This window comes from Hydractinia symbiolongicarpus, chromosome 1 (assembly GCF_029227915.1).
Source record: "Hydractinia symbiolongicarpus strain clone_291-10 chromosome 1, HSymV2.1, whole genome shotgun sequence".
NCBI classification, from domain to species: Eukaryota; Metazoa; Cnidaria; class Hydrozoa; order Anthoathecata; family Hydractiniidae; genus Hydractinia; species Hydractinia symbiolongicarpus.
Window position 1 is genome coordinate 15,657,265 of NC_079875.1, and position 15,353 is coordinate 15,672,617.

Below are 15,353 nucleotides of genomic sequence, written 5' to 3' on the forward strand. Positions count from 1 at the left end.
ACAGAGATCTATTTAACAAACAACTTTACCATTTGGTCAGCTATTTAAGCGAAGTATTGGATGCAGGATACCGCTTTTTTAGCTCACACCAAAATGTACATACACAATAATAGAAAACTTCTACAGATTAAAATTAGATTCTTACAAAGGCAAGCCAGTTTCTTCGTCGATGCTATACACTCCTTCAAAACTTGTACGGTCAACTTCACCATCAATCTCGTTGAACTTGGGTGGATTGTTTACGCTTTTTAAAAATAAAGACAAAATAAAAAAGTGTTTCCACTCAGTGTGCACTTCCAGCTATTTTCGATCCTCTCTATTACAGTATATACACTTGAAGACCCCTCCCCCCCCCCCCTTACACAATTACGTTACCAAGAGTCACTTTGACATTCTTAAGTTAGTAGAAAAAACACATACTCAAATTCTTTGTCAACCCATGCTAAACCAGGCAAAACATTAGGTGCAACATATGATCGTGGCTTATAACTAGGAAATGGTACCTAAAACGTTATGAAAATATAGCATCTAGCGAAAAAAGGAGTGATAAACACAACTTTTAAAAGTCTATTCACACTTCTTAATGATAATCTCTGCACAAAATAGGAGATGAAGCAACTTAATTTTGGCTTTCCACAAGGATAAAACAGAAGTAGACACGTGTGGAGAGGAAACAACAAAAGCGACACACAACCTGACAGCCTGCATATTATGTAGACAACCGCAATAATACACTATTAAATTGCCAGTCAGTTTTAAGCGTTTGTAAATCGTATTTTGATTATTAGAATGGTGAAAACAGCAGAGTTACCTTCCAACTGACGAATTGATCAGGAAAGGTAAATCGTTCAATTTCAGAGGAAGGATAACGAAGACATCTTGACAGTATATGACACTTCTCAATACTTTCTTCTTGCTTCAAAGTGGGTAAAGATGGTCGTGCAGAAATATTGAAAGAAGGTTCTTCTTCAGATATAGACGGCGATCGAGGTGAATTCTAAAATTAAGGTATAATACTATTAAGTACTGCAAAGAATCGTGTCAGCATGTTATAATATCATGTTAGCATGTTATAACAATTATTAACCGTACACTAAATGAATTTTCCGTTCAAATTTCACTTTTAACCTCTAAACTACAGAAATTGGCAAAAACTTGCAAAACAATACCTTATCATTTTTGAATGTTTTTTTATAATACAGTGGAATCCCCCTAAAGCGGACACCCTATAAAGCGGACAGCCCTCTAAAGCGGACAAAAATTTTTGCACCGGCAGAATTTAGGTCAAACTCTCATAAAAAAATCTCTATAAAGCGGACGATTATAAAGCGGACACTCTATAAAGCGGACAAAAATCTTTGCACCAAATGACAGTTTCCCTTATAAACACTCCCTATAAGGCGGACAATGGAAAAATAACGAGATGAAATGTCACTTTTTCTTAAAATTTAAACCATTTTACTTAGTACATCTTTGAGTTTTGTTATTTACCGAGTCCAACACTTTCCTTATATTTTTCTCGGCCCACTCAACTGCCTTTTCAACACCAATTAATTGGTACTGGGCAGGAATTTCTAGTCCGTAGCCAGCACCACGGTTCACTCGCTTCCCAGTCACTTTACATCCGATGGTACAGTTAGGAAGCGACATGAATTTGTTGAATAGTTTGCTAAGGTTTTTAGGGACGTGCCCAACTACTTTATCGTCATCTGTAACAGCTACAGCAAACTTGTCATGTTCGTTATCTTCTTCCGCTTTTAAACAAAAATTCTCTTCTCCGACTTTTGGGCTCCATATGTCCATGTAAGCATGGTATCCACGGATAAACGAGTCGAAGCGATATTCTTTCTGTTTTATAAGGATAATCTCAATCTGTTGGTCAATGTTTTTGAGAAGCATCTCATTTAGTTGAACGTTCGACATATCTGTGTTCTCTTCAGCTTCTTTAACTTTAAAATAGCATTCGAATCGTGAAGACATTGCAGCGTAAAATTTTAAACTGGAAAGAATTTCGAATTTTGAATTTCTAATGCACATTCAACATGGCAATGTCGAAGCAGCAGCTTGCTGGTAACCTAGCGAAGAAAACTTTATCATTAGATGATAAGATCAAGTTTTTGGATTTCGCCAAAAAAAATCCAGAACTTGGATGTAGAAAACTAGCAGACATTTACAAGATTGGAAAGACAGCCGCAGCAAATATTTTAAGAGACGAAAAGAAAATTCGTGAACAACATGAAATTTTTCGTGAGAAAACAAAAAAACGTAACCGCCATGGCAAGTATCACAAGATAAATGAGATCTTATTCGAATGGTACAAAAGATGTTGCGCTTCTAACATCTACCCTAATGGTGTAATGCTTAAAGAGGAGGCGTTGGAAATTAAGGAAAAACTTCAGAACAGCGATTTTGATAATTTCTCCGCCTCTGACGGTTGGTTGGATCGTTGGAAAACAACATATTCCGTCAAAGAACGTCGTATTGTTGGTGAAGCTGGTGACGTTTCTACAGAAACGGTTACTTCCTGGATGGAGAGGATCAAAGAATTGGTTGAAGGTTATTCACTAGAAAATATTTGGAACATGGACGAGTCTGGCTGTTTTTTTAAAGCTCTACCGGCCAAAGGGTTAGTGGAAAAAGGAAAACAAGCAAAAGGTGGGAAAAAGTCAAAGCTTAGATTAACTGTCGCTTTTTTTGTAAATGCAGCTGAAAAGATCGACCAGCCTGTTGTTATCTGGAAGAGTAAAGTCCCGCGTTGTTTTAAAAAATTGAAAGATCCATCGCGTCCAGCTAACGTTCACTACTTTTCAAATCCTAAATCTTGGATGACATCTCAAGTAATGGAAACTGTACTGGCACGTTTTAACAGAAAACTTTTATTTGAGGACAGAAAAGTTATTCTTTTTCTGGACAACGCCACCTGTCATCCGGAGTCAATGATAGGCCAGTTTTCACAAATCAAAATCATTTTCTTACCGAAGAACACAACTTCAAGGCTTCAACCACTCGATGCGGGGATCATCCAAAACTTCAAGGTGAAGTACAGAAAAAGACTGGTCAAATACGTGCTTGCAAGGATCCAGGAGAATAAATCTGCAACTGAAATTATCAAGAGCGTAGACATACTTATGGCTATTCAATGGGTTCAAGATGCGTGGAAAGAAGTAACCAACTTGACCATCAAAAATTGTTTCGAGAAATGTGGCGTAGTTCAAGGAGAAAGTGAATTGATGGAAGATCAAGAAGATGACTTGGAATTTGAAGCTCTGGTGAAGGAATTAACTGAAGATATGTCTGCTGCAGAATACATCGATTTTGACGCCGATGTTCCAGCTTCGGAGCCAAGAATTAACGAATTAGAAATAAATTGGCGACATCAAATCCGAGAAGCTAGCATTAACGCAATTGAAAATCCAGAGATGGCATGTCAGGTCGAAGAGATTTCCGAGGATGATGATGAGAGTGAAGACGTGGTTGAAGAAGAAATGCTTGGTTTCACCGAGCTAATCACTATGCTTGATAAAATTAAGCGATCTACTATTTTTGATGATACATGCCAAGAAATGTTGTCAACCATTACGAAAAAGATTGAGGAACTTCAGCTTCAAAATAGAAAACAATCCTCAATCAAAGATTATTTCAAATAGGGAGAAAAACGTGTATTGAAAGACCTATAAGATAAATGAAATATATCTTCGTAATATAACTTGGTTTCTTAGTTTATAACCTTAGCAACACTTAAAGGTTGGTTGCAACACCGACAAATTTGAGCTGCTAAACTTACTTTACACAGCCAACTTGGGTTCTTTGCTCGATAAGCTAAATCTATTGATGTTGCCGTCTACCCTAGTGTTGCAAGTCACCCCATGATACCCGCCAGTACTACAAAAAAAGCTTTTTTGGTCAAAATTAGGTCTAAAACTAATTTTTTGGTCAACTTCCTATAAAGCGGACATCCCTCTAAAGCGGACACTTTTTTTTGCACCAATGGTGTCCGCTTTAGAGGGATTCCACTGTACAAAGTTCTAATTATCGTATCCACTGGACGAAATAGACAAAGTAAACATGTTTTTATAAGAAACCTGTTTTGAACATAAACGATGAAGATCCGTCTCGGAGATGGAGACCCGTCACGTCACATTAATTTTAATTGGGTTTTTATAGTTTTTTCGCGCACTTTTCACATTGCTTCTAATCTCCGTACGAATAGGACAAGCGTGTGGTAAAAGTGAGAATCAAAAATATCGTAGTTCGTGATTGAAATCTTAACGTAAAGAGTTTCTTCAAGCAGCAAAAAGGAAGCAAGCGCAGTAAACGACGCAATAGTTAGTGTTTCATGTTTTATTTTGTACGTGTAATAGTATGTCTATCGACACAGGCTATATTTGTATTTATTTATGTTGTGCTTATCCTTTTGTATCTTTGTATTTTTTCTGTTTGTATTTAAGCTATGAAACGTCATAATCATACTGTACTAGAGCGACCGATGTACAGTATTTTATTCTACCGCCCCCGTGTGTTCGCATAGTTGCATCTGCTTTCTTGTGTACCGTCCGCGCACAAAACAAAACCAGGTAACTAAGGGTTGAGGCTTAAATTTAGGTTAAAAAATTAAGCAACGTTGAGCGACTTGCCTGGACCTGGGACGCCACCACAGTTTAACTAATAGAATTTTTTGATCGTCTTTTATATATATGTTAAACGTATGACTTTGTGTGAGAAAAATGATTTTATAGAAACAAGAATAACAAACCAAAATGATGGAGAGACATCATTCTATAGTGCTACATCTTGCGTATGATGCTTGGTCTTGGCTAATGATGAAATCAATGTTAATTACCACACAAATTAATTTTCTGCAGTCTGAGAGCTACTTGCTTAATTAAAGTGATAGATTTTATTTTCTGGTAGATGAAAAAGGTTTACAATACAGCAAGCTGCACTGACGTATCTTGTCTACAGGGACGGTGGTTGTCAAAACTGGGCTCCCAGAAGGTGCTGAATACACTTTCTTGCTTCTTACAAGCATGAGTACTGTCCAACTTGGACCTAAAACTATTCTTTAAGAAAATCGTAAAGAGAAAAAACAATCCTTCTATCACAAACAATACGAGACAAGACAGAGCTAACAACATAAACGGACTGGTTACAGATCAAACACAAATAGAAAAATGTATATGTCAAAAGTATATTAATATAGAAAAGAATTAAATAAGACCCTCCTGTGCGCCAGAACTTGTGACTCTGGCTGTAGCTTTCCACATGTGTTACAGGGCCTCAACACTCACCCTTACACAGGACGTTGTCACGACAGGACCAGCCTGTCGATATTTTGACTAAGGACAGCAGGGTTGTCAAGCCTGAAGACCAAGTTAGTAAGCTTGGGCACCTTACTGAACTGGGGTGAAAAGTGGGGTCGTTACACCCAAAGACAAGCTAAAAGCAAACCCCTTGCTAAGCTTCTTATAAGTTACCAGAGAAGAGTGAGCTGAACTCTTTACCCTCTGGGTATTAACGGTAAACTGGCTTGTATGAACCAGCTGGGGTAATACAAAACCGCTCGGATTTACATTTTCCTCCCCCCATTTTATAAAGGGGAAAAAAAAACTAGCAGCGGGTATAAAGAAAACATATGATGTAGTGCTGTTGAGCGTTCTTGGATCAACTTTGCTTATCGCCTTATCATTGCAGAGGTACCAAAAGTTTGTGGTCCGATCTTTGATATGGGCCCAATAGTGGCCTGCATTCAATGTTCCAGAGTGATTTATCACAGCTACCAAAGCATACTTTTGGATAAAAGATGTGTCCGAGTGACTAGAATTTTCAACAAATTTATTGTCCTTAACCAGATGTTCTCCATCTCTTGCAAACCTTTTCAGGTGCAAGGTTAAAATTTCGCTACTCCTCGTAATCCTTGTTTACCTAGTGCTCTCTTGGTGCAGGGAACATTGTGGGCAAAACCATTTATTTTCATTCTCCAGATTTTCAGAAGCTAAAAACATACTAGCTGACAATTGTACGCTGGAAGACGGTGACAGTGTTAGGATGTCCTGATTTTCAACAGTAACTGAAGAACAGAGACAGGTGTTACAGCTAACTGACACCGATACTGCTGTCGAGATTTTATGAGACGCAATTACCGAGAACCCTTTCAATTCATCAAAGACAAGAAGTAACATCTCTACCACATCTTGCTGAGAATTGTATTCGAAAGTTGTATTTCCAGAAGAGTGTATCTTACGTTCTAGGGCCTTAAGAAAGTTTGAAGGATCAACGGGGGTCAAAGAACGGTTTAACATGATCATGTTAAGAGCAATCGCCCTCATAATTGGATTCCGAAGCACACTTGGACCATAGGGATGGAATAGTACTTAGTGCTTGCAAAATAACATTGGCATAGCACGTATTGCCTTTGTTGACAAAACCTGCATTTATAAAAACTGTTTTGGCACTAGTTTTGTTATGGTTGATTTTTAGAGAGACTGTGGACCTGATAAACGACCCTTGGGCATTTCTTTTGCTGGAGCTGGATTACTTTGACGAGATGCAACAGACTTGGGTGGAAGAGTCTTTCTCGTTCCGGGTGCCTTAATTAAGGAGTCTTGAGACCATACACAGAAAGAAGCTGTCATACTGATTTTACCAAGGTTTTTTGCGGTGGAATATGCCATTTTGTTGGAAAAACCCAGCCTTTTCAGACACGCCGTGGTTGTTCTCGCGCAATAACCTCTTGCCCCTGCTTCTACAGCAAAGAAATCAACTTGCCAACCACTGGACAGAATTACGTTAACCAAGCAGGAATATTTAGTGACTTTAGTGGAGTGCCAATAGTCCCCTTTTCTATCACTGGCAACGGTCGCTCTTTTATAATCTAATTAATACACAAACGAACCTAGACAATATAACAGATTAAAAAAATGTTTTTAGCAGTTTTCCCTATTTTTACTTTTATTATGGTGTTTTTAGGTGTTTCCAGTAGTAATGCTAGACATAATTAGCGCAAATTTATCATAGACTGGGATGTTCTAAATACTAAAGCAATTTATAGACAAAATATCCTTTTTGCTAGAGATAATGTTAAAGAAAAACCGAGCTTCTTTTTTTTTAAAAATAAATTCCTGCAAAAAACAATTTTTTGACCTGAAAAAAAAAGTACCCTGAAGGTATAACAGCTAAAACTGTACACAAACAAAACTACAATATGTACTCACTGGTCCATCCACATTTTCTTGATTTAATTCTTCATGTGTTTTCATATCAAGCAAATGTAACTGCTTTTGCATCCGTTTAGTTAGCATAGCGTTTGAACTTTTGCTTTTATTTTTCGAAGGCAATCGTGTTGCAGCCTTTTTTGTAGCGACAAGCGTGTTTTCCATACGAACCAAACGCATATCAACCTGTGTTGTGCTTTTAAATAGCTTTTTTTTTATTGCTGCGAGTTCTTCTTTTGTGTTTTTCAGAAGTTCTTCTAGCTGATCACCTCTAAATAGGTTTCAAAAATAAACTTGACAGTTAAAAATCTTTTAGAACGCATTCTGAAATATTTTGAGGACACTTTTGAGAAGTTAAAGTTTTAAATAAAGCTAAACAATTAGAAATACTTTCCTTAATGATTTCACTGTTTCGTTATATCGTGCAACATTGTTGATGTTTTTAAAAACTTGATATCTTAAAGTTTCATTCACCTTGCTTGTATGTAGTCGAGTTTCTTCTCCGGGTTTTCATGAAATTGCTTTTCCCTCTTTTCCAAAAAGCAAGACATGGCATCTTGTTCAAGTCTCAACAACTCATAAAATTCTGAGCCTGAATAAAAAAATGCAGAATAATAACCTTTAGAATAGCTCAAAGTGGAAAATGATGTTAAAATTATGTTAAAATGATTTTCAAATTAGATTATGCTGCAAAGAATTTGATGTAATAGCAAAATTTTCTGATATTCAAACATGTAAACTTTATCAATCTTCCAAAAGATGAATCAATTACTCTAAAAAATGTGACAATTTGGCAATGGGTGATGTCCCTACAATTGAACCTTGGTTTGCAATAACATTTTGAAAAAAAAGCTTAGGTATGACCTATATGCTAACCAACAAAATGTTTTTGCTGACCGACATGAGGGACAAGAAAACTTTCACCAATGTATAAGAAGTTTACTCTCTCTCATCATTATCAATCACTATCACACCTTATTTTGAGGTCAATGATATTGTCACTACACAATTTTAGTGTGAAATATGACTTAAAAATATATACTTACTTTCATCTTCTTCTTCATTTTCGTTGGGAATATTCTTTGTTTTCTTACATTTTGATAGCAACCATTTCACGAGCAATATAAAGTGACTGATTATGATAAATGGAATAGGGATAGCAGGCCTTCGATGATATTCGTCAACAAGATAGTAACGCTGGAATCTCCAAATGCGTTCAGAGTTTATTTGAACAGTATTATAGGTGTTGCTATTATAAACAAAAACAAAAAAAACAAAGATAGAAAAAAACACAGCTACAAAAATGTAACACCAATTGCAAATTGTTTTTGTGGTTAAAATGAAATTGTTAAAGCAGTGAAAAACTTTTTTTTGGAAGCATTATTTTGGAAGACTGAAAAGCTATTGTCAACAGGGTATCCTTATTTGAGTTGATAAGTTCTTAAAAAAAATAATGTTAGAGAGATTTTATTTTTTTAGTTATCTTAATTGTGGCAGGAAGAGGAGTATACATACTTGAATATTGCAATCAAGAGATTAATCAGCAAAATGTTTGTTAAGATTAAATAAACACCCAAGATGAAGAGCACGATTGGTTGTGCGTAAAAACTGTGTGCTCCGTGGCGTGTACCAAACACTGTTTCATTTTCTAAATAAAAACAAAACTTTAGTTATTTTTGAACACACTTGATGGCTTTCGTTTCAGATACACTGAAATTGAATTACGCAAATGCATTTTCCATGCGTCAAGTAACCACCAAGATTGAATCAAAGTAAAGTACAATGTAAAAAAAGGATTTGCATGAGAAAATAAATATTTGTAAACATTCCTCATTTTCATTCATCAAAAATCAAAATGAAGGCTCGTGCTAAGACTAATAAATTTTCTCTCCGGCTGTGTCAATGCTGAAGTGATAAGTGACCAGAAATCATGATCAAGAGATTGTTAGCAAAAAATCGTAGAAGTTTTTAGAAAATCTTGTAGAAAGACTTTTAGTGTCAAAGGGTTAATATCTTTCACTGTCATCAGGGGTGCACCTAAAAGGTTACACTGCTTAACTGATGCATTTTTTCTCTATTCCACTGCTCAGATTTTTTCTACTTTACCAGTGCTACTTTATTCTATCCAAACGTGTATTTAGCATGCATTTAAAGTTAAGTAAAACCTTTCAAGACAGTGAACAAAGGGACAATAAAAAAGTTGCCGTCTTGGAAAGGCTATCGTATAGACAATCTTGTATAACAGCCACAGTCCAAATCTTGCATCATTGGCTGTCTTGAGCAGTGTAATTCTATTTCCCTGAGTCAGAATAGTTTTTGCACAGTAACTAAAAGTGTCGACATTAGCAATCCACCTTTAGCCAGATGCATTAAGTTGCTTGTTGGAAAATAAATAATACCTTTAAAGTAACATTCGTGTTATAAATTTGACTGTCATATAAACGTAACTTTTTATTTAGTGTCTTAAAAATTAACCGTTTGCTGTGTTGAGGAAGATACCCTACACAATAGTATTTGTACTAAAATCCAACAGGGAATCAATTGTGACTGGGTTAAAGATAAAGAGGAAGCTGTCCTACAAAGGCGAACAGGAAGGTAAGTTTTTCTGTATATACTTACGTTTTGCGGCAGCCTCAAAAAACACTTCACCATACATTTCAAAGTATGGAATTGTGATCATATGTCGTATTGAACTCCATGAAAAATCATCTTGAGGGAGTAAAATGGCATATCGAGCAACTCCATAAGATAGTAAAAATACCGAGAGTATTATTAAAAAGTAAATAACATCCACTGTCTGAAAAAGAAGCAAAGTTAACTCTTTAGTAAAGAGAATTTTTTATAGTAAATACAAAAAAAATAAGAATATCTTACCATTCTTTGCACCATTACAACATATGGACCTAATGTTTTACTGATGGCGCAAATATCCAACAGGCGCACAATCCAAATCATAATGTCCAATGCGTAAACAATGTGCGCTATCTTTTTCAATCCTGAAGAAGTGGTCAAACGAAGAGCAAATGCCAAAAAGAACACGGAGACTCCTACTATGTCAGACTTGTTCCAATGCATTGACCACCATACCTTCACTTTATGCCAAGAATGTACACAATGAGGAACATGACACACCTTGAAATAGATAAAAAGTACATATATATATTTACCAATTATATTAAGATAACAAGTCTAATGACCCTTTTACTTAAACATGTAGCCAGGTTACACTCTCCAAAGATCACTATGCAATGGTTGAAATGGCGTTTTTTGCATGCGTTACAGGATCCCAGAACTCAGCTTTACACAGAAGGTTGTCATATTAGACCAGATGTAGGCAAGGAAGCCTGAAGTGAGTGGGGTTATGTCCATGAATGTAATATAAAATCTCCCTTACAATGCTTTTTACCTAACTTTAATAATAAACAATACAATGTGGATTTAAAGAAACACAACTATCTAATTTTTTTGACATTTAAATCAACATTTATTAGAGAATTGCATTTTAATGTCTCTATATACGAAAAAATTGTTAAAATAAGAGCTTCAGTTTGTTAGATATTCAATCTTATTGCAAATTTTACACCTACACATTGGGTTTTTTTAAAAATACACAAAGAACAAGTTTAATCTCTACAGCTAAACGTTTAAGTCCAGGCTAAGAACATTTAAAATGTTCTCGGCCACACAATCTAACTTGCACGAGTAGTTATAAAAAAAAAAACAAAAAAAAATATAGCCTGTATAAGCTTTAGAAAATTTTAGAAAAAGGAGCCATGCTGACTTTGACGAAAATTAACCAAGATTCCAACTAAATAAGCTTATAAATCTGCTGTGAACAAATGACAAGTGGACGCGAGTGCGTCATATAGAAAGTACGTTCATAACTATTTAGAACTTTGAAATTAACCACTATGTCTTCAATAAGTTGTCCAACATTGTGCAATCAAAGCAAAAGCACTACCTGGCGAATTTCTTCAGTTCCAAGTGATATCAAAAACACTAGCACAATCCATTCCACAGTAGATGGGCGATCTGGCAATTTCTTTGTTACAAAGTTGCAAAATAGCAACAAAAAAATCAAATAAAAAATCTAAAAAAAACATCAGCCGTTGTTAAACATAAGCTTTCAATCATGATCTTTCCACACTGTTTGAGTAGTTGTAAGTTGAAATAAAGCTTACCTTATACTCTTAACTAAGTTCATTTCAAAACCTTTGCAAGTGTTGAACAAAAAAGCATTTGTCTCAGATTCATATAGTAAAAAAGCAATTAGTAAGTAAGTAAGTAATAGCTAGTTTAAGGTCCTTAGGGCCTCCATCCATCCTTAAGTGTGGAGTCCCTTCCCTTCGACTGTAACTATGTTACATTACCGCCATAGATACATGCATAATTTCTTTAACTTGCGTGCCTACCACAGAGGTTTGCGGTCAGTAGATAACTCTAAATGGGCTCACAGCACAACATTAGTGCCAGAGTAGGGACTCAAACCTGAAACCTTATAATCACAACCGGATGCACTACCACTACAACATCTCCACCTAATGTTATGTTTTTCCCTACTTAGACCGCTTTTCACATTATCACAAAACTTTCAATGTAGGAATCTAAAGGTGAATTCTTTTTACGGAAGACACTATTATAAGTAACAACCTTTATGATGAGTTTGCTCAAAATGCAGTCCATAAAGTTAAACTTTACAATGACAAAAAATCAGTAAATTAGAATTTGATTAATAAACACAAACAGGATTACTTACAAAATTCAGCCAAAAGCTTGTGACAGGTGCGGCATAAAATTCAGAAATCATTTTAATTTTTTCACGCAGAGATTTGCCTTGTTGTTGTGTTATTGATATTTGGTCGTGAAATTGGCTAAAAGCAAAATAATTGTTTTACATAGAAAAGAAAACTGCAGACCAGTCTTGCTGTCTAGTGTTCTGCACGCTATAAACAAAACAAAACTGTCAAGAAATATTGTATGTGCAGAGAAATTTTGATTTAGATTTAATATGCTTTCAAAAGAAATAACGTAATACAAAATATATATTAGCAAGTGTCACAATTACCTGTATATTTTAAAAAAAATTGGGGCAATCCAATATAATAATGAAAAAAAGCCCAAATAAACATATCCTTTACATCCAGTCACAGTCTTTAATAAGCGTGTAACATGCTTTACTTTGCACTTCATGTCTGAGTGCGATACTCTGCAAATTCGAAAAAGTTTAAACATCTTATTCAGAACAAGAATTTCAAGTCGCACAATTCCAAACAAAGATAAATGCATAATATATGGTTTGATAATTTTTAGTGTATATAGATTACCATGAATGTAAAGTAAGGTTTCCTCTGCCAAATTAGTCCACATTTTCTTACTACATCACTAGACATTTGGAGGTTGGAGCGATTTTAAAGCATTGAAGGTGGAAATGGGTCCTTTTTTTATAATGAAAGTAATCAGCACTTCATGAAACAAGTACCTACAAATAGCTACAAATAATTATTTGGCTATGTTGCAGAAACATCCTAATATCATTTTAATGTAGGAAACCCTTTTAACTAGTTGTTAACCGATGGATTTTTCAATAGGATGTTACCAAAAATACATATTTTTAGCATTGGTCTTATGCATACTTGTTTAAAGTAATGAACTTCTCTTACAGAGATTGGTCCAAAATAAGGCTACAATACAAATGACAGATATTATTTTTATAGAGACAAAAATGTTAGCCCGTGGAAATTCGCTTGGCCATGTACCACTTTTTGTGCTTTCTTGTTCACCTGCTAGCACGAAGTAATTAAATTACGCTGCAGGTTTTGAAATAAAGCTGTGCAGAACTTTTTGGAACTGACAGAATAAGGTTATTATTACAGAGGAGTTCATTCTCAACTGTGGCTGTGACATGGTCCAGCATGTTTTGCGTATTCTACAGCTTTTGGTGTGGAGTGGATTCAGACAGTATATTAGAAGTAATCCATGTCAGTCTGTGGCAACCATACAAATTAAAGTAATGCTAGCCTTGGAATGTAACAGAGTTCGCGAGAAAAAGGCAGAAATGGGTGGAATTCTCAATAAGTACAACCTTCTGATAGTTTACTTAATTACTGTTCACTTATCTGTAAAAAATTTAAAAAAATACTCGACTTCTTAATATATTTAATTTCACAATAATTCAGACTGGAATTATAAAAATAACAAAATTGGGTCATAGTAATTTTCTGTAAAATACTGATAAATTCTTCTTTGGTCCTGGTCCCTAGTTATTCACATAGGAAATGATGCCAGTTATTTCCACTTGGTAGCCTCGAAACTAAAAGTGCACTGAAATGACTTCACTAACATTATAATAACATTATAATTGACGTAAACCTTTGTAATTACGCAAAGGTTAAAAACCGATAAAGAAATTAGACTTATTTTTTTGAATTGGCACATTCTTTAAGGAGGGAAAAACATCCCCTTTAGAAAGCTGAATTTGACCTGGATGGGTCACAGACGTTATGTATTAATATGAGATTTTAGAAAATGCATTTTTTAAAGAAGATATTATAAGAAACATACTTTTCTTTGCTTGATGGATGGTATTTAACAATATGAGATACTGCAGGAAAACAAATCATTCCTGACCACACCTAGAAATGTTCACGAAAACATGTTTAGGTTCTATAATATCAGGTACGAATTAAAAAAACATGGGGAACACAGCATTGCGCACTAGGCCAATTACTTAGTGCAGCCAAACTGTATTGAATTGGCCTTTATTACAAGTACAATTTGTCACAGTGGACCCAACATTTTATTTACAGGGCAAAAAAATGAAAAATTTGAAATTAATTAATTAATTTAAAGATTTATCGAGGGCAACAATGGATTGAGAAATTAGTCAGGTAAGCCATTTTGCACATCCAGGTGGAGCACCTATTAGTATACTGTGCTCCATATGAAGTGGAGTGTTTACAGCAGCACACTCTTTCAAGAATAATTTCTTGTATAAAAAATAACGACCCTGAAACTCAGTGCTTATAATAAATTATTTCTTTACCGTCAGTTAAGAATTCAAAAAAACAGTTGAGTCAATTTATACGGCAGTAAGAAAATATTGAAGATTAATATTGTAAAAAAACGAGGGCTTTTAATCTATATATAAATGCATTTCAACAACAAGATCTTTATAATTGAAATTTGCAACTAATTGTGGGACAAAAGATTATCTAAATGCATTTCAAAATTACAAAAACTTAAATGGTATTGAAAACGAGAAATTCTAATTAAAAAATAGGAGCACTTTTGCAAATCGCACGACACAGATATTTTACAAGGCCTTAATTGCCAATTATTTCAGAACCTATTTCCCCTTCTTTCCTAAAATTCATAATAAACCTAGTAAAAAAATATTTGTAGAGATTTTCATTTATCACATCTAATGTTTAGTTGTCTTCTCGAATGTGATTTCTTATGCTTTGGCTAATTTTACCTCATTTTAAAATAAAAATGGGAAAGTTGTCAAGTCTTTTTTAAAGTATTTTCAATATGTCAACTGTGAATGATTCTCTCTTTTACCATATCTGAATACAAAATTGATGTGCATAAATATGGTCGTTTTGATGTGAAAGTGGATAGTTAAAATAAGGAATATAACTTCATCATTGGCAAACAAACAGTAGTATCCTACTGTTTGTTTGCCAATGATTAAATTAATATTCCTTACTTTGGAATATTTTTTTAATTCTTACTTGCATTGTTTCATTGTTTCCACGAAATGACAAATAACCCTTCCATCTTTTTGACAAGACTTCTTGACATGCATAGTGAGCAATAAATTCTTCTAGTTGAGATGATGCTGCAAGGCTCATACAGTCTTGTTTTCCCCATCTTTTTAACTGATATTGCAAAAGAGTTTCTGTAGCAACTTTATCTTTTAATGCACATTCCTCAAGCAACGCCACTGCTAATTTACCAAACTCTCTGAAAGAAAAATTGGATATCAACTAACTTTATCAATATTATTATTGCAGGATAAACTGATTTTCTTAAACTTAAAATGTTATTTCTAGGGGGTAATAAACCTAGAGAAAAGTTTATAGTTTAAATATTTATTTCTCAGTATAAAGCATACCCATGATAGGTGGTTTAATATGTTGA

The 15,353-nt window shown here is 34.7% G+C and overlaps 1 protein-coding gene across 3 annotated transcripts in view; it reads right to left on the bottom strand.

The window, feature by feature from the left end:
• The window catches only part of LOC130642383 (transient receptor potential cation channel subfamily M member 7-like), a 56,692-nt gene that overhangs the window by 3,546 nt on the left and 37,793 nt on the right, over window positions 1-15,353 (bottom strand). For 2 of the 3 annotated variants that reach the window (XR_008982561.1, XM_057449470.1), the window contains exons 16-28: window positions 14,945-15,176; window positions 13,773-13,843; window positions 11,968-12,082; window positions 11,173-11,301; window positions 10,086-10,343; window positions 9,831-10,008; window positions 8,727-8,859; window positions 8,258-8,460; window positions 7,686-7,803; window positions 7,212-7,482; window positions 812-997; window positions 421-503; window positions 146-244 (exon numbers count right to left, since the gene is read on the bottom strand). Coding sequence is in view for 2 of the 3 variants with exons in the window: in XM_057449470.1 (XP_057305453.1) it covers window positions 146-244; window positions 421-503; window positions 812-997; window positions 7,212-7,482; window positions 7,686-7,803; window positions 8,258-8,460; window positions 8,727-8,859; window positions 9,831-10,008; window positions 10,086-10,343; window positions 11,173-11,301; window positions 11,968-12,082; window positions 13,773-13,843; window positions 14,945-15,176 (2,076 nt within the window). In the remaining variant the exon portion in view is untranslated. Of the gene's footprint in view, window positions 1-145; window positions 245-420; window positions 504-811; window positions 998-7,211; window positions 7,483-7,685; window positions 7,804-8,257; window positions 8,461-8,726; window positions 8,860-9,830; window positions 10,009-10,085; window positions 10,344-11,172; window positions 11,302-11,967; window positions 12,083-13,772; window positions 13,844-14,944; window positions 15,177-15,353 lie in introns of those variants that run through there. The other variant, XM_057449479.1, reaches the window with a different exon arrangement.